Source organism: Theropithecus gelada, chromosome 13 (genome assembly GCF_003255815.1).
Source record: "Theropithecus gelada isolate Dixy chromosome 13, Tgel_1.0, whole genome shotgun sequence".
Taxonomy (NCBI): domain Eukaryota; kingdom Metazoa; phylum Chordata; class Mammalia; order Primates; family Cercopithecidae; genus Theropithecus; species Theropithecus gelada.
In genome coordinates this window covers 106,700,723-106,724,546 of record NC_037681.1, presented here as the reverse complement: position 1 = coordinate 106,724,546, position 23,824 = coordinate 106,700,723, and the positions used below count along the sequence as shown (strand labels likewise).

General features: G+C 45.7%; 1 protein-coding gene across 8 annotated transcripts in view; it reads right to left on the bottom strand.

Moving 5' to 3' along the window:
• The window catches only part of USP39 (ubiquitin specific peptidase 39), a 48,292-nt gene that overhangs the window by 11,880 nt on the left and 12,588 nt on the right, over window positions 1–23,824 (bottom strand). For 4 of the 8 annotated variants that reach the window (XM_025354705.1, XM_025354707.1, XM_025354706.1 and 1 more), the window contains exons 1-8: window positions 22,842–23,213; window positions 20,001–20,070; window positions 17,501–17,595; window positions 14,933–15,069; window positions 13,043–13,195; window positions 7,832–8,057; window positions 2,573–2,650; window positions 1,256–1,323 (exon numbers count right to left, since the gene is read on the bottom strand). In XM_025354705.1, coding sequence (XP_025210490.1) covers window positions 1,256–1,323; window positions 2,573–2,650; window positions 7,832–8,057; window positions 13,043–13,195; window positions 14,933–15,069; window positions 17,501–17,595; window positions 20,001–20,070; window positions 22,842–23,109 — 1,095 coding nt within the window. In that variant the 5' untranslated portion in view covers window positions 23,110–23,213. Of the gene's footprint in view, window positions 1–1,255; window positions 1,324–2,572; window positions 2,651–7,831; window positions 8,058–13,042; window positions 13,196–14,932; window positions 15,090–17,500; window positions 17,596–20,000; window positions 20,077–22,841; window positions 23,214–23,824 lie in introns of those variants that run through there. The other 4 variants (XM_025354708.1, XM_025354713.1, XM_025354710.1 and 1 more) reach the window with 4 other exon arrangements.

Here is a 23,824-nt window from a genome sequence, read left to right as displayed (position 1 = left end):
TACAAAATCAGCTAGGCGTGGTGGTGCATGCCTGTAATCCCAGCTACTTGGGAGGCTGAGGCAGGAGAATCACTGGAACTTGGGAGGCGGAGGTTGCAGTGAGCCAAGATCGTGCCATTGCACTCCAGCCTGGGCAACAAGAGTGAAACTCCGTCTCAATAAAATAAATAAATAAATAAATAAAACTAAAATAAAAATAAAAAATTAGCCCAGTGTGGTGCTGTGCATCTATAGTCCCAGCTTCTGGGGAGGTTGAGGTGGGAGGATCACTTGAGCAGGGGAGGTTGAGGCTGCAGTGAACCATAATCACACCACTACACTCAGCCTGAGTGATAGAGTGAGATCTTGTCTCAAAAAGAAAAAGAAAAAAAAAATCAATTAAAAAAAGAAAGAAAGTGGGCCAGGCACAGTGGCTCACGCCTGTAATCCCAGCACTTTGGGAGGCCGAGGCGGGTGGATCACCTAAGGTCAGGAGTTTGAGACCAGCCTGACCAACATGGTAAAACCTCGTCTCTACTAAAAATAGAAAAATTAGCCAGGTTTGGTGGCACATGCCTGTAATCCCAGCTACTTGGGAGGCTGAGACAGGAGAATTGCTTGAACCCGGGAGGTGGAGGCTGCAGTGAGCCGAGATCATGACATTACACTACAGACTGGGCAACAAGAGCAAAACTCCATCTCAAAAAAGAAAAACTCTAAGACCATCTAAGAAGTTTAGCTGAGGGCCAGGCGCAGTGGCTCATGCCTGTAATCCCAACAGTTTGGGAGGCCAAGGCAGGCAGATCACCTGAGGTCAGGAGTTCCAGACCAGCCTGGACCAACATGGTGAAGCCCCATCACTACTAAAAATACAAATAGGCATGGTGGCAAGCGCCTGTATTCGCAGCTACTGAAGCGGCTAAGGCAAGAGAATCGGTTGAACCCAGAAAGTAGAAGTTGCAGTGAGTGGAGATGGCGCCACTGCACTCCAGCCTTGGCGAAAGAGGAAGACCGTCTCAGAAAAACAAAAAGAAAGCTTAGCTGAGCTTTCTGAAAAAACACAGCAGCACCACTTAGTTGGCCAGAACACTTCAACCAGCAAAGTACATCCAACCACTAACTCCCAAACTGAAAAGTGAGCTGCCACTAGGCAGGTGCTTTGTTGAACCTCTTCATGGAGCAAGCAGGCTTGTCAGTTCTCTAAGCATCTCTTCATCTCCCCTACGTCCCCTCAAGCAATATAAATCAGTCCAAGACCCAGGCTCAGCTAACTCACCAGATCAGGATGGGGAAGCTTTTTAGTGAAGATCCTCATGGACCCCTGGAATACATCAGTCACAATAGCTGCACAAACAGGAAGCAAGAGACAAATTCCATGAGGATGGAAAACATGTCTAAAATATATTTCCAGCTTCTAAATTTCTGAAATAAACCAGCATCTTCCAACAAAAGACCCAGAGCTCTCACTAAACACAGAAGTTTCCTTTTGTACCATATACCACCAGGGTACCTTTATAATTATTTGTGTAAATAATTACTTTATTTCTCTTCCTTAAGACAACTTTTGATCCTCCATCACAGGGCCTGGTCCATAAAAGAAAAGGTAAATGTATTCAAAATGAAGGAATGATTTACAGAGCCCGGCAATACATGAATTACAAAAAAAATTCACAAGCGAAACAAGAAAAACCAAGGAACTTCCCATAACCATAAGCTACTTTCAAAGGGAGACAATGTCCAAACTGTAATGAAGACAAGAGGACAATGACAGACTAAGAGATGGGCCAGAATAGGATCAAAGCAACAAGAGAGAAAGCACAACCAAGTTCTAGAATCCTGCCAAAACGTAAGTTTGAGAGCTCACAGGGTTAACACAGGCTGAAGACACCTGGTAGAGAGGACAGGGCCATCCAGTGGGAAGAGCAACAGGCCACAATCCCACATCAAGACACCATCACGCCTATAATCCCAGCACTTTGGGCAGATCACCTGAGGTCAGGAGTTTGAGACCAGCCTGGCCAACAAGGTGAAATCCCATCTCTACTAAAAATACAAAAATTAGCTGAGCATGGTGGTAGGTGCCTGTAATCCCAGCTACTCTTGGGAGGCTGAGGGAGGAGAACTGCTTGAACCTAGGAGATGGAGGCTACCATGAACTGAGACCGTGCCACTGCACTCCAGCCTGAGTGACAGAGCAAGACTCCGTCTCAAAAAATACATAAAATATCATTGTGACTATAACCATATTCTAGCAAAAACTATGCAGAGGGGCCTATTCGGAAAGAACATTTAGTTTATGTATAAAACAGATACCACCCTACCCCAGATAAAGAGTTAACAAAAGAATGAGAAGTTGCCTCAGCCCCACAAGTCGCTGGGACTACAGCCACCACACCTGGCTAACTTTTGTATTTTTGGTAGAGATGGGGTTTCACCATGTTGGCCAGGCCGGTCTCAAACTCCTGACCTCAGGTAATCCACCCACCTCAGCCTCTCAAAGAGGATTATAAGCATGAGCCATCTCGCCCAGACGCAAAGTTTTTGAAAGGGAACAAAAGAGCTGCTTTTTTTTTTTAATCAGTAAATGACTTACTCTTCTTTTTCTTCTTTGTGCCCCCCAAAGCTGAGTGCAGAGCATTCAGAAACCAAGACAGAAAGTCGACTCCATCTCCTGGAAAAAAAGGAAGGATAGAAAACGTTGAAGCTAAGTGGCATTAGAGTTAACTGAAACCATGCACTGGTTGGCATTCCTGATTCTCCCCCTTCCTCTCTGGCCATGCCATCCCATCACAACTCCTGTGCATCCTCCTCTATCTCATCATTAAATGCTGGCACTCCTCAAGGTCAAGCTCTAACTCTTCTGATCTTGACTCTCTCCATAGGCTATCTGATTCATACCAGGACTGTATTGCATCACTCAGGGATGACCAAAACAAATGAATATGACCTTTTAACATCCACTTCTCTCCAGAGTGAGCTCACACTTTCTTCTTCCCTTCTGTAGCTCACAAAGATTCCTATCTTGTAGGAAAGTGACTAGCATACAGACTGAAAAGGCATACAGAACAAGGGGTTCTGGAAACAAGCAGATTGACAATATTCCATGAAAATGCTGTCTACAGAGCCTGCCACTCAGACATTTCTGGGATAATGGCTACTTTTTTTTTTTGAGACAGAATCTCGCTCTGTTGCCCAGGTTGGAGTGCAGTGGCATGATCTCAGCTCACTACAACCTCCCCTCCAGGGTTCAAGCGATTCTCCCACCTCAGCCTAATGTTTACTTTCTCATCAACTAAGATTTGCTTCTATTTAGTTCCTCTTTGCTCACCCAATTAAAATGTCAAAGACTATAGTATATCTTCCTCGATTTCATTTCCCTAAACCCAGAGATCCCTGACAACTCCATAGATGATTTTCTTTTTATTCCATACATAGAATGCTTTTACATGACAACAAACTACCACAGCAAGAAACACTTCACACATCTAAACGCTAGGCAAGTAATAACCTACTAGGTCTCAGAGATGGAGGAAATCATGTTTATGTGACATCGTAACTATCATAGCCAACAGTGGCTGTGATAGAAGAAACTAGACATATTCATTCTCAACTGATTTTTCTGCAACTCTACAACCCAATTATGCCGTAACTTTCCAAACTGCCAAAAGCTGATAGGCCCCACTATCCACCTTCAGGCCAGAAGTCACCTGTGGAACACAGTGAATGCTGACATTGATCCATCCATTCACGGTCCACAAAAACATCATTCTCAGCAAAAATTGTTTCCTTTGTTGCAGCCTTAATATAAAACCCTGGGAGCTCAGAGAGTTGGTCCAGAAACAGAAATGTCCCTATAAACACAAGATAACCTAGCCACCTAGTTCCTGGGAATTAGATGGTCCTACAAAGCACACAAACAGGCTGTCAACTGTTTAGAAGGGTGAGGCACCCAGATTTTTTTTTCCCGACACAGGGTCTCACTCTGTCACCTAGGCTGGAGTGCAGTGACACAACCTCAGCTCACTGCAAGCTCTGCCTCCCAGGCCCAAGGAATCCTTCCACCTCAGTTTCCCAAGTAGCTGGGACTACAGGCGTGTGCCATCATGCCCGGCTAACTTTTCGATTTTTTGTCAAGAGGGAGTCTCCCTATGTTGCTCAGGCTGGTCTTGAACTCTTGGGCTCAACCAATCCTCCCACTTCGGCCTCCCAAAGTACTGGGATTACAGGCATGAGCCAGGGTGCCTGGCCCCAGATTAAGATTTTATTGGCCATGTTGTAAACTACTAAACACCATCAATTGCCAAGCCCAAATAGCTTATAACTTCTGCTCGGCTGAGACTAAATCATAGGGCTTCTGATCAATATATATTATCCAACCCGAAGTGTATCTTATTTCCTACTAACCCTGAACCAAGTGCTCCATGGGCCCCATTCCTTATCATTTTTGATTCCTCCTTAACTAAGGAGAAATAGGCTTTTAAGAAACTCTTAAAAGCCACTACTCGACTTCCCCTCTAAGTCAATCCTCAGCCAGAATAATGTTTTTCTTTTTATTTTACAGATAGAGGTCTCACTCTGTTGCCCAGACTGGAGTACAGTGGAGCTAACATGGCTCACTACAGCCTCTACCTCCTAGGCTCGCGCGATCCTCCAACCTCAGCCTCTCAAGTAGCTGGAACTACAGGTACACACCACCATGCCTGGGTAATTTTTAAAAACTTGTTATAGATACAGGGTCTCACTATGTTGTGCAGGATGGTCTCGAACTCCTGGGCTCAAGCGATCCACCCACCTCGACCTCCCAAAGTGCTGGGATTACAGGTGTGAATGACCATGCCCAGCTAGAATAATGTTTTTAAAACAAATTAAGTCTGATGTCACATCTTTGTTAAAAGCCTTCAATGAGGCCGGGCATAGTGGTTCACGCCTGTAATCCCAGTACTTTGGGAGGCCGAGGCAGGCGGATCACCTGAGGTAAGGAGTTCAACACCAGCCTGACCAACATAGTGAAACCCCGTCTCTACTAAAAATACCAAAAAATTAGCCAGGTATGGTGGCAGGTGCCTGTATTCCCAGCTACTCGAGAGGCTGAGGCAGGAGAATTGCTTGAACCCGGGAGACAGAAGCTGCAGTGAGCCGAGATCACACTACTGCACTCCAGGCTGGGCAACAGAGTGAGACTCCCTCTCCGGGGGGGGGAAAAAAAAAAAAAAAGCCTTCAATGACTCCAGCTATTGTCAGGATATAATCCAAGCTCTTTATGGTGGCTTAGAAACCAGGCCATCTGGTCCCTCCCTCAGGAGCTACACCTTGGCTCTCCATTGACCCCTGCAGTCCAAGGGTCCCGCTACTTGCAGTCTGTCTATGCCAGGCACTTTTCTCTTCTGCCCACCATGTCCTCTCTACCTGGAATGTTCACTCCCCATCCCAACCTGCCTCCACATCTACCTAAAACTCAGGGTCTCTTCCTCCACTCTGACCTCTTATCTACCTCCCACATGTTCAGTTGAGGGGGTCCTTACTCCATGCTCCCCTCCCATAGCACAGCACTTAACACCTGTAATTACCTTTTCTAAAAAAAGATAGTTGAGCCAGGCGCGGTGGCTCACGCCTGTAATCCCAGCACTTTGGGAGGCTGAGGCGGGCGGATCACGAGGTCAGGAGATTGAGACCAGCATGGTTAACACCGTGAAACCCCATCTCTACTAAAAATACAAAAAAATTAGCCAGGCATGGTGGCACATGCCTGTAGTCCCAGCTACTCAGGAGGCTATGGCAGGAGAATCACTTGATTCTGGGAGACAGAGGTTGCAGTGAGCCAAGATCGTGCCATTNGTTTTTTTTTTTTTTTTTTTTTTTTTTTTTTTGAGACAGGGTCTCGCGCTGTGTCACCCAGGCTGGAGTGCAGTGGCGCGATCTCGGCTCACTGCAAGCTCCGCCTCCCAGGTTCACGCCATTCTCCTGCCTCAGCCTCCGAGTAGCTGGGACTACAGGCGCCCGCCACCACGCCCGGCTAGTTTTTTGTATTTTTAGTAGAGACGGGGTTTCACCATGTTAGCCAGGATGGTCTTTTTTTTTTTTTTTTGAGACGGAGTCTGGCTCTGTCACCCAGGCTGGAGTACAGTGGCGCAATCTCGGCTCATTGCAAGCTCCGCCTCCTGGGTTCACGTCATTCTCCTGCCTGAGCATCCCAAGGCGCCCGGCACCACGCCCGGCTAATTTTTCTATTTTTAGTAGAGACGGGGTTTCACCGTGTTAGCCAGGATGATCTCGATCTCCTGACCTTGTGATCCACCCGCCTCGGCCTCCCAAAGTGCTGGGATTACAGGCGTGAGCCACCACGCCCAGCCTGCTTACTTATTTTTAAAGAGAGGGTCTTCCTCCATTACCCAGCTGGAGTGCAGTGGTGTGATCATAGCTCACTGTAGCCTTGAACTCCTGGGCTCAAGCAACCTGCCTCAGCCTCCCAAATAGCTCAGACCACAGGCTTGTGCCAGCACACTCAATCTTTCTACATAACTTTATTTCCCCACTAGACTGTGAGTTCTTCAAAGAGAAAAATCTTGTATTTTATCCCTGCCGCTCTAAAACCTAGCACCATGAGTGAACGTTGAACAAACTAATATGGATGCTAGACGATATGATATGAGATTCAGGTACAAAGTTACACTGTCCGCCTTACTCATAAGGCAGTAACACATTGGGTCTGGAGAGATAAAAACAGTCAAAATAGTTCATCAGAGGCTGGGTGCAGTGGCTCACACCCATAATCCCAGCACTCTGGGAGGCCAAAGCGGGTGAATCACTTGAGGTCAGGAGTTCAAGACCAGCCTGGCCAACATGGTGAAACCCCTTCTCTACTAAAAATACAAAAATTAGCTGGGCACGTTGGCGGGCATCTGTAATCCCAACTACTTGGGAGGCTGAGGCAGGAGAATCCCTTGAACCCGGGAGGCAGAGGTTGCAGTGAGCACAGATCATACCACTGCACTCCAGCCTGAGCAATGGAGTAAGACTCGGTCTCAAAAAAAAAAAATCATCAGAATACCCTAATGCGGGACATGAAAAAATGAGGATAGGTGACAGGTGTTTAATAAAAGCTAGTGTCTTTCCCAGTCTCCTGGTATTCCCCTAAGCCATACAGTTTAATTTACCAAATAAGACCGACTTTCTATTCAGCTACAATCTCCTGGGACTCTTAGCAGGGCAGACTGGTCAGAGAAGAATGAGGAACCTAACCACACAATCCACTGGACACTCCTGGCTACTCTCAAGATTCACTGCAGCTGGGTACAGTGGCTCACGCCTATAATCACAGCTACCTGAAGCTGAGGCAAGAGGATCCCTTCAGTCCAGAAGTTCAAGGCTGCAGTGAGCTACAAATCCCACCACTGTACTCCAGCCTAGTCAAAAGAGCAAGACTCTGTCTCTTAAAAAAACAAAACAAAACAAAACAAAAAAAGGCCAGGCGCAGTGGCTCATGCCTGTAATCCCAGAACTTGGGAGGTCGAGTAGGGTGGATCACGAGGTCAGGAGTTCGAGATCAGCCTGGCCAACATAGTGAAACCCCGTCTCTGCTAAAAATACAAAAATAAGCCGGGCATGGTGGCACGTGCCTGTAGTCCCAGCTACTCGGGAGGCTGAGGTGGGAGAATCACTTGAACCCTGGAGGCGGAGGCTGCAGTGAGCCGAGACCATGCCATTGTACTCCAGTCTGGGTGACAGAGTGAGACTCCATCTCAAAAAAATAAAATTAAATTAATTAATTTAAAAAAAATTCACTGCCAAGTAGAAATAAATTTGTTCATCAAACTAGTTTTGTTGTCCTGAAACACAGATGACTTGTTCTTACCTTGTTTGGTGATCTGAAAAGTCTTCTTACTGCAAAGTACAACCGCCTGAAGCATCTCATGGGGAGACACATGTGCTTTGAAATTTCGAGGGTTCCAAAGCTTTCTCATCAGCTCTCCAAAACGCTGGACCAACAAGAACATGATATCCCCTGGAGGACGCTTAATGTTCTTATAATTGTCTTCTTCCAGAAAGTAGTTCCGGAGAGGAGGAACATTAGATAGAGCCTGAAAATCAAACACTCCGATTAACCCAAAGTCCCTTTGTAGGACCCCTTGAGCCAAGCTCTTCCAACTAAAGTTCTAACAGAATCTTGTGATGTGCCTGTGATGGCCTTAAAGAGCCAAAGTAAATCGACCCTTGGAGAATCCTACCCAGGCTCACATTACAGAAATATCATTAATATTGAGTTTCATATGACCTACAGTTCTACTGACACTTTGCTGATGTGGATACCACAAAGAAGGTTAAAACAAAACAAAAAAAAACCCACAGGTATTCAAATCTCTATCAACTTATTCAACAATTTCCTTTTGTTACTCTAATTATGCTGTGACAATACTTAAATTCATAGAGTAGAAAGGTAAAATCCAAATACCCTTTCCTTAATCATCCATTTTGGCTGAAGCAAAAATAACTACCTAGGAAACACAGTTCTCCCATCTCTCAACTCCACACTAAAATAATATGAAAATTATCTTAAAATTTGATGTTTTCCCATAATAAAACCATATAATTGTACATAAAAGTAAATATAGGGAGCTGTGAGGACGCAAAGGAGTAAGAATGATACAACGACCTTTGGGGACTTGGGGGAAAGAGTGTGAGGAGGGGTGAGGGATAAAAGACTACACATCGGGTACAGTATACACTGCTCGGGCGATGAGTGACCAAAATCTCAGAAATCACCACTAAATAACTTATTCATGTAACCAAAAACCACCTGTTCCACAAAAACTTATTGAAATTTTTTTTTATTTTTGGAGACAGAGTCTTGCTCCATCCCCCAGGCTGGAGTGCAGCGGCATGATTTCGGCTCACTGCAACCTCTGCCTCCAGGCTTCAAGCAATTCTCATGCCTGAGCCACCGTGCCCAGCCAAAATTTTTTTTAAAAAGTAAATATACTGTTATGATGGAAAATGGTCGGCCAGGCGAGGTGGCTCATGCCTGTGATCCCAGCACTTTGGGAGGCTGAGGCGGGAGGATCACCTGAGGTCAGGAGTTCAAGACCAGCCTGGCCAACATGGTGAAACACCCTCTCTACCAAAAATACAAAAATTAGCCAGGCGTGGTGGCAGGTGCCTGTAATCCCTGCTGCTTGGGAGGCTGAGGCAAGAAAAAATCACTTGAACCCAGGAGGCAGAAGTTGCAGTGAGCCAAAATGGCACCACTGCACTCCAGCCTGGACAACGACAGCAAAACTCCATCTCAAAAAAAAAAAAAAAAAGAAAAGAAAAAGAGAAAATGGTCAAAAGGTTTAGGACAATAAAAGCAAATTGGATCTCATTAAGCAGAAAGATAAAAATTAGCCGTATTGGTTTCAGGAAGAAACACAGGCTCATTAGCCTGAGCTACAAAACTGGGAGGCAGGGTCTGGGTGTGGTGGTTCATGTCCACAATCCTAGCACTTTGGGAGGCCAAGGCGGGTGGATCATTTGAGGTCAGGAGTTTGAGACCTGCCAGGCCAACACGGTGAAACCCCGTCTCTACTAAAAATACAAAATTAGCTGGGCATGGTGGTGAGTGCCTGTAATTCCAGCCTGTCGGGAGGCTGAGGCAGGAGAATCACCCGGCGGGGGCAGAGGTTGCAGTAAGCCGAGATCGCTCCATTGCACTCCAGCCCGGGCAAAAAGAGCGAAATTCCATCTCAAAAAAGCAAAACAAAACTGGGAAGAGGAGGACCAAGCAGACCCTAAATAAAAATGCAGTATCCCCACAGATCCTTCCTGACCAGCACTGTGCTTACCATGAACACATTTCTTCCTTAAACAAGGTCATCTATTCAGGGAGTCAGCTAGAAGGGCTTCTGCTAAACGTAATAAACTCAGGCATCTCTAAGGAAGACAACTCAAAACAGAGAGCACTGGCCGGGTGCGGTGGCTCATGCCTGTAATCCCAGCACTTTGGGAGGCTGAGGGGGGCAGATCACGAGGTCAGGAGATCAAGACCATCTTGGGTAACATGGTGAAACCCCGTCTCTACTGAAAATACAAAAAATTAGCCGGGCGTGGTGGCGGGCACCTGTAGTCCCAGCTACTCGGGAGGCTGAGGCAGGAGAACGGCATGAACCCAGGAGGCGGAGCTACTAGCAGTGAGCCGAGATCGCGCCACTGCACTCCAGCCTGGGCGACAGAGCGAGACTCTGTCTCAAAAAAAAAACAACAACAACAAAAAGAACACAGAGAGCACTTTAACCGTAGAGGGGATTAGGAAAGCCCTGACGAGCTGAGCCCAGCTAAAGAAACAAGGACTTCCAACTTGTAGAATAATTACTTCAAAGAGAGATTTACTCTCAAAACAAGAGGATGCATAAAGTTTATCCTAATTCTCAGTTGTCTATCTTATGGAGAAATGTTGCACTCTGGCTTCAGCAACAATACAAATAATATTGGACATCCTCAGAGAATTATCCACCCTCCAGATAGATGACCTGGTCCAGTCAACCCTATTTTAGCGGAAACATCATCACACAGGGTTTGTTCATCCATTTATTTTTATAAAGAGACGTTCCTACACGAGCTAAAATTCATCAGAAAGCCAAGACTAACAGCTCTGACCAAATCCAAATTCTATCTGTCCATCCTATAAGTTTTCACTCAGCGGGGCATGGTGGCTTACACCTGTAATCCCAGTACTCTGGGAGGCCGAGGGGAGCGGATCACGAGATCAGGAGATCGAGACCATCCTGGCTAACATGATGAAACCCCATCTCTACTAAAAATGCAAAAAATTAGCCAGGCGTGGTGGCACGTACCTGTAGTCCCAGCTACTTGGGAGGCTGAGGCAGGAGAATCGCCTGAACCTGGGAGGCAGAGGTTGCAGTGAGCTGAGATTGCGCCACTGCATTCCAGCCTGGGAGACAGAGCAAGACTCCATCTCAAAAAAAATTAGTTTTCACGCAGCCATGAGAGGATTTAAAGGGAACAATCTGATGAAAAGTCTCTCTCTACCTAAGAATTTGACCTTTCCACAGACTAGGCATGACACCAAGAGCAGACACCAAATGTAAAAACTACGCCTTTACAGTTTTTTGTCCAATTCTTCATGACAAAAATATCACTTAGAAAAATTTAAAGGCCAAATAAGTACTAGCAGAAAACATTTGCAACATATCCAACAGAAAAGGGCATAACTTCATTATATATTTCTTAAAGCTCAGTAAGATGAACCCATAGGAAAGGAGTCTGTAAGGTGCAATAACTCAAGAAAAAAATATAAATAATCAACTTTAGAAGTGAAGCAAGTTTGGGTGCAGTGGCTCACACCAGTAATGCCTGTACTTCTCAAAGTCCTCAAAATTCTCCAACAGCCTCGAATTCCTGGGCTGACAGGATCCTCCCACCTCAGCCTCCCAAACAGCTAGGACCACAGGCATGCATGCACCACCATGCCCAGCTAATTTTTTTTTTTAAACAGAGACAGGGTCTCGCTATGTTGCCAGGCTGGTTTCAAACTACTGGCCTCAAGGGACCCTGCCACTTTGGCCTCCCCAAGAGCTGGGATTAGAGGCATGAGCCACTGTACCCAGCCCCTCACAATTTATACATTTTTTCCCCAGTAAGCCTGTGTTTACAATTACAATTTTTTAATCATGTTCTTGGTGAAGTAGAATTATTGTTTTCTTATTATACTTACCAACATTTAAAAATTGGCCGGGCGTGGTGGCTCACACCTGTAATCCCAGCACTTTGGGAGGCTGAGGCAGGTGGATCATGAGGTCAGGAGTTCAAGACCAGCCTGGCCAAGATGGTGAAACCCTGTCTCTACTAGAACTACAAAAATCAGCCAGGCGCAGTGGCAGGCGCCTGTAATCCCAGTTACTCGGGGGGCTGAAGCAGGAGAATCGCCTGAACCCAGGCAGCAGAGGTTGCAGTGAGCTGAGATCCCGCCACTACACTCCAGCCTGGACAACAGACTGAGACTCCGTCTCAACAAAAAAAAAAAAGAAAAGAAAAGAAAATAGGACAACTTTGGTTTTCTGTCTTTTCCATTTCAGGGTTATGAGCATATGGGCAAGAGAAAGTCATTGATCAGCCAGCATGACAAACATCTACACCATTTAAAAAAAAAAAATGCATCTGGCATGTTTCTTACTTGACACTGCAAGGCAACACAGACTTGGTCCCGCATTCCCTGGAAGTTACAAAGGCCATGAGCCAGAGGCATGAAAAAGCCTCACCATTTGACAGCAGCCCAGTGAGCAAAGGAATGCTCTGCCTGTTGCAGAACAATTACTCAAGTAGAGTCCTTAGCAAGACTTGGTGTCTGAGGATCATCTGACTATACTCTATAAGAAGGCAGTAATTTCTTTTTTGAGATGGAGGAGTTTCACTCTTGTTGCCCAGGTTGGAGTGCAATGGCATGATATCGGCTCACTGCAACCTCCACCTCCCAGGTTCAAGCGATTCTCCTGCCTCAGCCTCCCGAGTAGTTGGGATTACAGGCATGCACCACCACACCCAGCTAATTTTGTATTTTTAGTAGAGATGGGGTTTCTCCATGTTGGCCACGCTGGTCTCCAACTCCTGACCTCAGGTGATCCTCCCACTTTGGCCTCCCAAAGGGCTGTGATTACAGGTATGAGCCACCACGCCCGGCCAAAGGCAGTAATTCCTTGGCCAGTATACATACTATTTCCTGTCCCTCTCTTTTTTATTTTTTCTTGAAACAGAGTCTCACTCTGTTCCCCAGGCTGGAGTGCAGTGGCACGATCTCGGGTCACTATAACCTCTGCCTGCCGGATTCAAGTTGATTCTCCCACCTCAGCCTGCCGAATAGGTGGGATTACAGGCTTGCACAACCATACCTGGCTAATTTTTATAATTTTAGTAGAGACAGGGTTCCGCCATGTTGGCCAGGCTGGCTGGAACTCCTGACCTCAGGCAATCCACCCACCTTGGCCTCCCAAAGTGCTGGGATTACAGGGGTGAGCCACTGTGCCCAGCCTTCTGGGTGTCCTTCTCTTCCTCAGTGTTCCCGTCTTGATCTTACCTGAAGAACGGCGTTGGCATAGTCATTGGCCTTTATGTTATTCAGTCCCACGATACCCGGCAGGTAAGTGGTACCATCATATGCCCGGGACAATTTGGCTTGCTTGTCCAAGTTTGCAATTTGCTGCTTTGTGAAAGTGGGCTTCAACACATACTGCAAAGCAAAAGAAAATGCTAAGTTGCTTAAGAGCTGAGTTCACAAGAAATGTCTACAAAGAACAGCAATTTCTACAAAAACAAAGAACACTTTGGCCATGAACATCCCACCACACACAGAAAAAGTCCCAATCAGTAGGTGTAAAGATTGAAGTAACACAGGGTAGATCATCTCCCATGGCTAATCTACAAGGGGATCTCTGTGTCTAACCCAAAATCACTGAATCCCAGGTCTTTTCATAGACCTCAGATCTGGTCAACTCATGAAAACTGACTGTCAGAAACTATTAAGTTCCTAAAGGCAGTCTAGGTCTCAGAGAGAACCTCCCGGGAGCAGCACATGTACCTAGCTTTGGAGCAGGAGAGTTTCCTCCATTCTGGGTGAGACTGAGGATCTCCACGAGTCCCTGGTACTGGAAGAGCAGGATCAGACTCTTCTCAGGCAGAGTTACCAGAGTCATTATGTTACAGACTGGACAGAGGTCATCCCAAACTCATTTTGAAACACTGAATTGAGCCCAGTTTCTCCCTCTATAAATACTGTCCATACTTTTTTTTTTTAGACGGAGTTTCACTCTTGTTGCCCAGGCTGGAGTGCCATGGCACGATCTCGGTTCACTGCAACCTCCCACTCCCAGATTCAAGCAATTCTCCCACCTCAGCCTCCCAAGTAGCTGGGATTACAGGCATGTGTCACCATGCCAGGGTAATTCTGTATTTTTAGTAGAAATGGGGTCTCATCATGTTGGTCAGGCTGGTCTCAAACTCCTGACCTCAAATGACCCACCTGCCTCCGCCTCCCAAAGTGCTCAGATTACAGGCTTGAGCCTCCGCACCCAGCCTGTCCATAACTATTTTAATCTCAACTACTAATAATAGGCTTATAAAATTTTTACAAGTAGAAAAAGCAGTATTTCAAAGACTAAATACCACCATTTCCTTAAAAATAAACAGAACATGACCAACCTGGGCAACACAGTGAGACTCCATCTCTACAAAAAATTTTAAAAATTTATCTGGCCATGATGGTAATGCCTATAGTCCTAGCTACTTGGAAGGCTGAGGTGGGAGGCTGAGGTAGGAGGATCACTTGAACCCATGAGGTCAAGGCTGCAGTGAGCTGTGATGGTGCCACCACACTCCAGCCTGGGCGACAGAGCGAGACTCCGTCTAAAAAACAAAAACAAAACAGAGCACTTGGCACCATGAATATGCCCCAAGTGCTGAAAAGGAAAATAATAATCAAAAACCCAACACTAATCAAAGCCCATGCTCAGCACAATGAGTGTCTCTTGGTACAGGTCACAAACTAGAGCCCAGAGATGAGACATATGTGGCTGGATGCTCTGGTCCCATCATATGTTAAAAGCAGCCAGAAGCTGGTGTGCAGCTTGGTAAATATTGTCCTACACCAGGACCAATTCATATCCCTGCTTCAAAGTGTGGAAGAATAATTTCACAAAAACACTTTAAACCCCATCGGAATACACCCATATTTCTTCAGTCCTAGCCCTCAATGTTACAAGTAGAAATGACAGTTAAGTTATAGACTACAGGCTGCAATTATGAATTCTGACCTTACTCAGTTTCCCCAGTTCTTCCCAAAAGGGAAAGCAGCCTCTCGATGCCCAAAAGGACTGAGATTCTTCCCTGTCCTCAGATGGGGCAGTCCCCTGGGAGCCCTGGGATGGCTCATTAAAGAATGGACCCCAAACCAACCCTCTTAGACACACACCGTGATATCCTCCAATGAGGAATCGATGATCTCATAGTTGTCTGGAAGGCAGTAAAACTTGAGGGTATGGAGGTTGAGGAAAACATGGTGGCTAAATTGGACACTGTGAATGTAGGCGTGAGACTTCAAACCTCGGCCTGTAGGGAAGGGTGAAAGGCTGTAATAGAAGGGCAGATACTAGAAGGCACAGATCAGGTTTGCTTTTCCTTTCATTATTTTCTACCAGAACATGTTAACATCCGCGAAAAACAAATATTACGTCATTCATAAAATGAATCCTCCACATGAAGTTCTCTCATAAAAAAATTAGCAAGAAAGACTAGCACATTAGTTACTTCTTTCTCTAGATGGCATAAGACATTGACTGGGGAAACAAAGTTCACTATTTTTTGCAAATATTTGTAAAATACATATCACATATAAAATATAGATAATCTCTATATATATAACTATATATTCACATACATAGTTTCCTATATATATGAAACTAGAAACATCTATGCATATGTGTGTGCATAAATACACATATACATAAATATATACATATCCTATGACAGTCCATCATCACTCAGTCCTGAATTTCCAAATGCCCATATTCAGGACAATGCTGTATCTATGTAACTTTTCTCATATTGCTACTCCTTTCTAGAATCTCTCTCTCCTAACCATTCAAACTCCTATGTCCTGCCAATTCAAGTCCCACCTCCACTCCTTCATGAACTCAACATCAACACTCCAGCTAACAATGATTTTTGCACATTTTAACTCCTACTGCACTTATTTTTACTCAGTGCCACGGTCCAGCAGTAATCTTTATGGTCTAACAGAACTCGCTCGTTGTTTCTTTTTTTTTTTTTTTTTTTTTTTTTTTTTTGAGACGGAGTCTTGCTCTGTTGCCCAGGCTGGAGTGCAGTGGCCGGATCTCAGCTCACTGCAAGCTCCGCCTCCCGGGTTCCCGCCATTCTCCTGCCTCAGCCTCCCGAGTAGCTGGGACTACAGGCGCCTGCCACCTCGCCCAGCTTGTTTTTTGTAGTTTTAGTAGAGAGGGGGTTTCACTGTGTTCACCAGGATGGTCTCGATCTCCTGACCTCGTGATCCGCCCGTCTCGGCCTCCCAAAGTGCTGGGATTACAGGCTTGAGCCACCGCGCCCGGCCTCGCTCGTTGTTTCACATGTCAACCTTGACTCCTTAGAAGCTCCTAATAAGAGCAAAGAATATAGTTTTTATCTCTTTTTTTGAGACAGGGTCTTGCTATGTTAGCCAGGTGGATCTTGAACTCTTGGCTTTACACAATTCTCCTCCTCAGCCTTCCAAAATGCTAGGATTACACGTGTAAGCCACTGTGCCCAGTTGTTTTTACCTCATTTGAATCCTCCACTATACTATGTACATGGCATCTGCTTGGTGTGAATGAGTTGAAATGACACATTTTCAGAAAAAAAAAAAAGGTATAAAAAAAGTCCTCTGAGCTAAAGGATACTTCAAAAAAAAAAATTGTAGCCTGGGTAACATAATAAGGCCTTGTCTCCACAAAAAAAATAAAATAAAATATTTAGCCAGATAGCGGGGTGCAATGGCTCACATCTATAATCCCAGCACTTTGGGAGGTACAGGCAGGCACACTGCTTGAGCTCAGGAGTTTCAAGACTAGCCTGGGCAACAGAGTACAATCCCATCTTTTAAAAAAAAATGTGGTTGTGCGCCGTGGCTCACGCCTGTAATCCCAGCACTTTGGGAGGCCAAAAAGTGTGGATCACTTAAGGTCAGGAGTCCAAGACCAGCCTGACCAATATGGTGAAACCCTGTCTCTACTAAAAAATACTAAAATTAGCCAGGTGTGGTGGTGCATGCCTATAATCCCAGCTACTCGGGAGGCTGAGGCAGAAGAATCGCTTGAACTTGGGAGTCAGAGGCTGCAGTGAGCCAAGATTACGTCACTGCACTGCAGCCTGGGTGACAGAGTGAGACTCCATCTCTTAAAAAAAAAAAATTAGGCTGGGGGCAGTGGCTCATGCCTGTAATCCCAGCACTTTGGGAGGCCAAGACGGGTGGATTACCTGAGGCCAGGAGTTCGAGACCAGCCTGGCCAACATGGTGAAACCCCATCTCTACTAAAAGTACAAAAATTAGCCAGGCATGGTGGCGGGTGCCTGTAATCTCAGCCACTCCAGAGGCTGAGGCAGGAAAATTGCTTGAACCCAGGAGGCGGAGGCTGCAGTGAGCCAACCTGGGCAACAAAGTGGGACTCTGTCTCAAAATGATTTTTAAAAATTAAAACTTAAAAAAATACATATATTAGAGATTCGAGAACCCAGAGTCTTTGAGATTACAATCTTTCATATGACTAGCTCTTTCTCCCTTTCAGATATATCCAGGTTCTGATCAGTCAGAGAACCTCTTATTGGTTTTCTAAGAATATTTCAATTTCCTGGGAACAAATAGAAATTATTAGATATGATTCCTGAGAACAGTTTACTTTCTTTTAAAAAAAAAAAAAAAAAGTCCCTCTGGAGCAGAACTGCAGCTAGCTTGAAAAACTTAAGTTTATAATTCCTAACATTCATTTACCTTGAAAGTACTTGCCACACACCAGACAGGCGTAAGCATTGATGTGTGAGAGGGAGATAGAACACAGTTTCTCAAAGTCAAAGTCCAGCACACTCCTAAGGAAACAAAACAGAAAAAAATAAATAGGATGGACACGCAGGAAGGCACTCAAATGAAGCAGTGTTGGCTCTATGACCCATGATACCACACAACATCCTTCAGAAAACAGTTCCCAACCATATATACACCATGGGGGACACTGATGATTCCTCACCTCCACCCGCCATGCTCCAAAGCACCGTTGAGGTGTCTCCATCAGACACACAATACCCAGGAGCCTCTCTCTCATTACTGTTTGTAACCAGTTCAGGACTTTTCATTGCAGTCACTTTCTCTAGAGGGAAAGCTACAAGTCAGACTAAGGTTAACAGTACCCCAAAAGCATTCTGGAGGTGGAGAGCACATAAAAAGGGTGAAAAAATCCTTGCATAAAAGAAAAACATATTACTTAAGCCCAGGAGTTTGTGGCTACAGTGAGCTCTGATCCACCACTGCACTCCAGACTGGGATACAGAGTGGGATCCTCTCCTAAAAACAAATAATTAATTTTTTAAAAATGTATTTTTATCCACAGAAACAAATGAAAAGCCTGAAGAATTTTAAAATACCTACACAAATAGACCTATTTATTCAAGTGCAAAGTGAGTACTGGGCAGTAAGGAACAAAAACCTTACCTCCACTGAATCCACAAAGAGATTTAGTCTCAAATAGTAACTCTTAATTAACTGATAATGATCCCAAAGAGCTATGGTATCTAATTTATTAGAGGCCAATAGACAAAGTGACTATTGACAATTAAATTTAAAATACAGCTGTCCCTCAGTAGCCACACGACACTGGTTCTAGGACACCTTCAGATACCAAAATTCAGAATGTTCAAGCCCCTTACAGTTGGCCCTTTGTATCTTCAGGTTCCATATTCTGATACTGAGGCTGACTGTAATTCAATTAAATAAAATTTAAAATTCAGTTCTTCAATTGCAGGAGCCACTGAAGCCACAGGTAGCTCATGCCTACCATAATGAACAGCCCTTATAACTTTTTTGGTGTTTTTTTTTTTTTTTGAGATAGGGTCTTACTTTGTCATCCAGGCTGAAGTGCAGTGGCACAATCTCAGCTCACTGCAGCCTCAACCTCCTAGGTTCAAGCAATCCTCCTGCTTCAGCCCCCCAAGAAGCTGGGACTACAGGAGTGCACCACCACACCTGGCTAATTTTTTGTGTTTTTTGTAGAGATGAAGTTTTGCCACGTTGCCCAGGATGCTCAAACTCCTGAGCTCAAGCAATCTGCCTGCCTCAGCCTCCCAAAGTGCTGGGATTACAGGCACGAGCCAGAAAACTCAGTCATAACTTTTTTTTGTTAAGTTTTTTTAAAAGATGGGTCTCGTTGGCCGGGCACGGTGGCTCACGCCTGTAAACCCAGCACTTTGGGAGGCCAAGGTGAGTGGATCACCTGAGATCAGGAGTTCAAGACCAGCCTGGCCAACATGAAGAAACCCCATCTCTTCTAAAAGAAAATACAAAAATTAGCTGGGCGTGGTGGCAGGCACCTGTAATCCCAGCTACTCAGGAAGCTGAGGCAGGAGAATCGCTTGACCCTGGAAGGCAAAGGTTGCAGCAAGCCAAGATCATGCCATTGCCCTCCAGCCTGGGACAAAAAAGAAAATCCCCCTCAAAAAAAAAAAAAAAAAAAAAAAAAGGTGGGTCTCGTTATGTTGACCAGGCTGATCTCAAATTTCTGGCCTCAAGTGATCCTCCTGCCTTGGCCTGCAAAAGGGCTGAGATTACAGGTGTGGGCCACCACACCCAGCTCTTACAAGAGTAATTATATTATTATAGAACATTCCCCTACAATATAGGTTGAAAAACATTCTACAGGCCACCTGGGAATCAGAGAAAAGAATGCTATGATAAGGTAAACTACCTCATCTTTCAAACAAATTTCTGTGTTTTTTTCTGCTGAATCCCAGGCACCCAAAAGAGTATCCAGTACATACTAGATACTCCATAAATATTTCAATGTGCTACTGTTATTTTAGGATACTATGCATCCTATTATCCCAACATACAAATGCAAAATAAGCTAAAAGCTCTTTAACAACATGTGTTCTAGCACTTACAATCAAAGAATAAAGAGTAACATGGCAAGAAGCACAACTCTCTAGACAGGTTTAAATTTGGGAGGAAGGGGGATGGATAGCATTAGGAGATATACCTAATGTAAACGACCAGTTAACGGGTGCAGCACACCAACATGGCATATGTATACATATGTAACAAACCTGCACACTGTGCACATGTACCCTAGAACTTAAAAGTGTAATAAAAAATAAATAAATAAATAAGCTAAAAAAAAAAAAGAAGTAAAATTTGGGAAAGTGTTGTTCAATGTACAGTCAAAAAACTTTCTATATAGATTCCATTGTTCTTGTGCTATCCTCAGCATCTCCGTCCTACTGACCTATTAATGGTGTCCAGGTATGGGCAGTGGCGGCTCCTCCGGTCCTCAGAATCCACTCGGCCATTCTTTGCTGAAAGGAAAATCATCACAGGCTTTGAAAATGGGAAACCTACACTCAGTGCCAACTAGCAGTACGAAAAGAAATAGAAATGGGAAAAACTAATCAAGATGAGTTCCTATTGTTTGGGTGGCAACATCGAAAAACAAGTCCACTAGCCAGGCATCGTGGCTCACACCTATAATCCCAGCACTTTGGGAAGCCAAGATGGGCGGATCACCTGAGGTCAGGAGTTTGAGACTAGCCTGGCCAACATGGTGAAACCCCATCTCTACTAAAAATACAAAAATTAGCCAGGCATGGTGGTGGGCGCCTGTAATCCCAGCTACTTGGGGGGTTGAGGCAGGAGAATCGCTTGAACCTGGGAGAAGGAGGTTGCAGGGGGCCGAGATCACGCCACTGCACTCCAGCCTGGGGATGAGCAAAACTCTGTCTCAAAAAAAAAGAAACAAAAAAAGTCCACTAACAGAACAAGCCACAAACTAGGAGAATACATTTGGTATACATAAAATCAACACAAGATCTGTTTGCATTTTACATAAAGAAATCCCATAAAGCATGAAAAATATGAAATGTCACAAGCACTAAAATAAACTAATTGTAATACAAATGTACTACTATATAGTTGTGTATTTGTTTTGTTTTGTTTTGTTTTTTGAGACAGAGTCTCGCTCTGTCACCCAGGCTAGAGTGCAATGGCGCGATCTCGGCTCACGGCAACCTCCACCTCCCAGATTCAAGCAATTCTCCTGCCTCAGCCTCCCGAGTAGCTGGGACTACAGGTGCATGCCACCACATCCAGCTAATTTTCATGCTTTTAGAAGAGATGGGGTTTCAACATGTTGGCCAGGCTGGTCTCAAACTCCTGACCTTGTGATCCACCTGCCTCAGCCTCCGAAAGTGCTGGGATTACAGGTGTGAGCCACCACGCCCGGTCACAAATGTACTACATAGTTTAAAGAGTGGCTGGGGCGGGTGGCTCATGCCTGTAATCCCAGCACTCTGGGAGGCAGATGCAGGCAGCTCACCTGAGGTCAGGAGTTCGAGGCCAGCCTGACCAATATAATGAAACTCCGTTTCTACTAAAAATACAAAAATTAGCCAGGTGTGGTGGCATGCACCTGTAATCCCAGCTGCTTGGGAGGCTGAGACAGGAGAATCGCTTGAATCCGGTAGGCAGAAGTTGCAGTGAGCTGAAATCGTGCCATTGCACTCCAGCCTGGACAACAAGAGTGAAACTGTCTCAAAAAAAAAAAAAGAAGAATGTACATGTGTATCTATAAATCTACCACTTGTCAAAAAACTTAAGGGGGTCTCAGATCTTACCCTACTTGCAAGCTAACAAGTTAGCCTGTCACAGTTTTACGAATGCTGATGGAAAGCATGTCACTACCTGGCCCGAAATGAAGGGCAATTTATTACAGCAATGACAGTAGCCAGAATATAGCCTTGGTATCAGTTTCCCAAGTGAATTTCTACAAGGCAAAGTGAGGAGAACCCATGCACACAGTGAGTTGCCTTACAGGAGAGTAACCCTGAGCTTAGAGAATCTGAACCATTAACCATTTTTTTAAACGAGGTCTCACTCTGTTGCCTATCCTAGTCTTGAACTCCACCTCATCCTACAGAGTAGCTGCGATTACAAGTGTGAGCCACCACACCCTGCTCCAAATCTTTTATAATGGATTGTGCCCTTGTCTCCTCCTTGTTTTGTAGGGAGACACCACTTCTATCTTCCAAGGCTGCCCACTACACGAACATCCTTAAGGAGAGTCTAGGAGCAAAGGCAGTCAGGCAATGATCGCAGTATGTGCACAAACTCAAGAGACTAATGGAGAATTGTCTCCAGACTTTATTCAGCTTAAAAAGTGCTACATAATTCATACTTTAGTGCAGGTGCCTATTGCTCAGGCATTCTGAATATCTTGATTACAGAAATTACAAGACCTTAGAGGTTTTGTAAAAACTGAAGGAAAGCTGTGCACAGTGGCTCACGCCTGTAATCCCAGCACTTTGGGAGGCCGAGGCCAGTGGAAAACTTGAGCCCAGGAGTTCGAGACCAGCCTAGGCAACATAACAAGACTTGCCTCTATTTTAAAACGAAAAAAAAAAATTCTTTTTTAAAATGGAAGGAAGTAACACTTGTAAAATCAGCACTGAGCCCCCACATCAGGCATTCGATGAAGGGAAACTGCTATTGTTATGACTGTTATAGTTAGAAATACCATACGGTTGGCCGGGCACGGTGGCTCACGCCTGTAATCCCAGTACTTTGGGAGGCCGAGGCGGGAGGATCACGAGGTCAGGAGATCAAGACCATCCTGGCTAACACGGTGTAACCCCTTCTCTACTAAAAATACAAAAAATTCGCCAGGCGTGGTGTCGGGCGCCTGTAATCCCAGCTATTTGGGAGGCTGAGGTAGCATAATCGTTCGAACCCGGGAGGCAGAGGTTGCAGGAGCCGAGATCGCGCCACTGCACTCCATCCTGGGTGACACAGTGAGACTTCATCTCAAAAAAAAAAAAAAAGAAAAGAAAAGAGAAATAGAAAAATAAATAATATACGGTTGAGATGAATACTGTCTTCATCAGAACAAGTCGAACAGCAGAACCATGGAGTCTGGTTCCCTCCTCTTCTCCCCTCCAACCCCACCCCTCCCGCGCCAACCCCACCCTTCCCCCGCCAAACCCGGCGCAGGGACCTGGCGGAAGATTAGAGAGACAAGAAAAAAGAACGCGAAAAAAAGAGGCTCTCGCGCCTAGCCCGGCCCGGCCCCGCGCACCTCGCACCTCCCGCTCAGGCTCCGAGTCCTCATCGACCTCGCGCTCCCGCTTCACCCGCACAAACGGGACAACAGAAGCCTGGGCCTCGCGCACGCTCGCCGACTCGACCTCTCGCTTCACGCGCACAGGGCTGCCCCGGGAGCTTGCCGCCTCAGGCTCCCGCTCCCGATCTCGCTCCCGCTTGACGCGACCGGAGCTGCCCCGCGACTCGGACTCTCGCTTCCCGCGGGTGGAACCGCGAGACTCCCGCTTAGACCTGCCGGACATCGCCGCTATCGGCAGAGTCTTCCAGCGCAGGCGCCAGGCACGCTCGAGCGCGCGGCACACGGCCAATCAGGAGAGGGGCTGGTAGGGAGCCCCGAACGCTCTACGAGTCGCCGCTGGGGACAAATCACGCTGCAGGAAATTTGTGGGCGGTGCTGTTCCTGTAGCGGTTTTCCCGCCCCTGAGAACCTTCTGTGGGCCTGCCGTCGTTTACAGTTTACTGACGCAGGAACCTTTACTGGCGACAGTAAAGTTTTATCCAGTTTTCTGGATAAAAGTTGTCAGGCCGGGCGCGGTGGCTCACGCCTGTAATCCCAGCACTTTGGGAGGCCGAGTCGGGTGGATCACCTGAGGTCGGGAGTTCAAGACCAGCATGACCAACATGGAGAAACAACATCTCTACTAAAAATACAAAATTAGCCAGACGTTGTGGCGCATGCCTGTAATCCCAGCTACTTGGGAGGCTGAGGCAGGAGAATCGCTTGAACCCGGGAGGCGGAGGCGAAGGTTGCAGTGAGCCAAGATCGCGCCATTGCACTCCGGCCTATGCAACAAGAGCGAAACTCCGTCTCAAAATGAAATAATAAAATAAAAGAAAAAGAAGCTGTCATTCGGCCCCAGATTTGTGCCTGGAAACCACCATCGCGAGGTCGTTTCCCACAGTCTCCGCGGCTTGGAGGCTGACAATCCTGCGCAGGAAAACTAGGCAACATTCCCA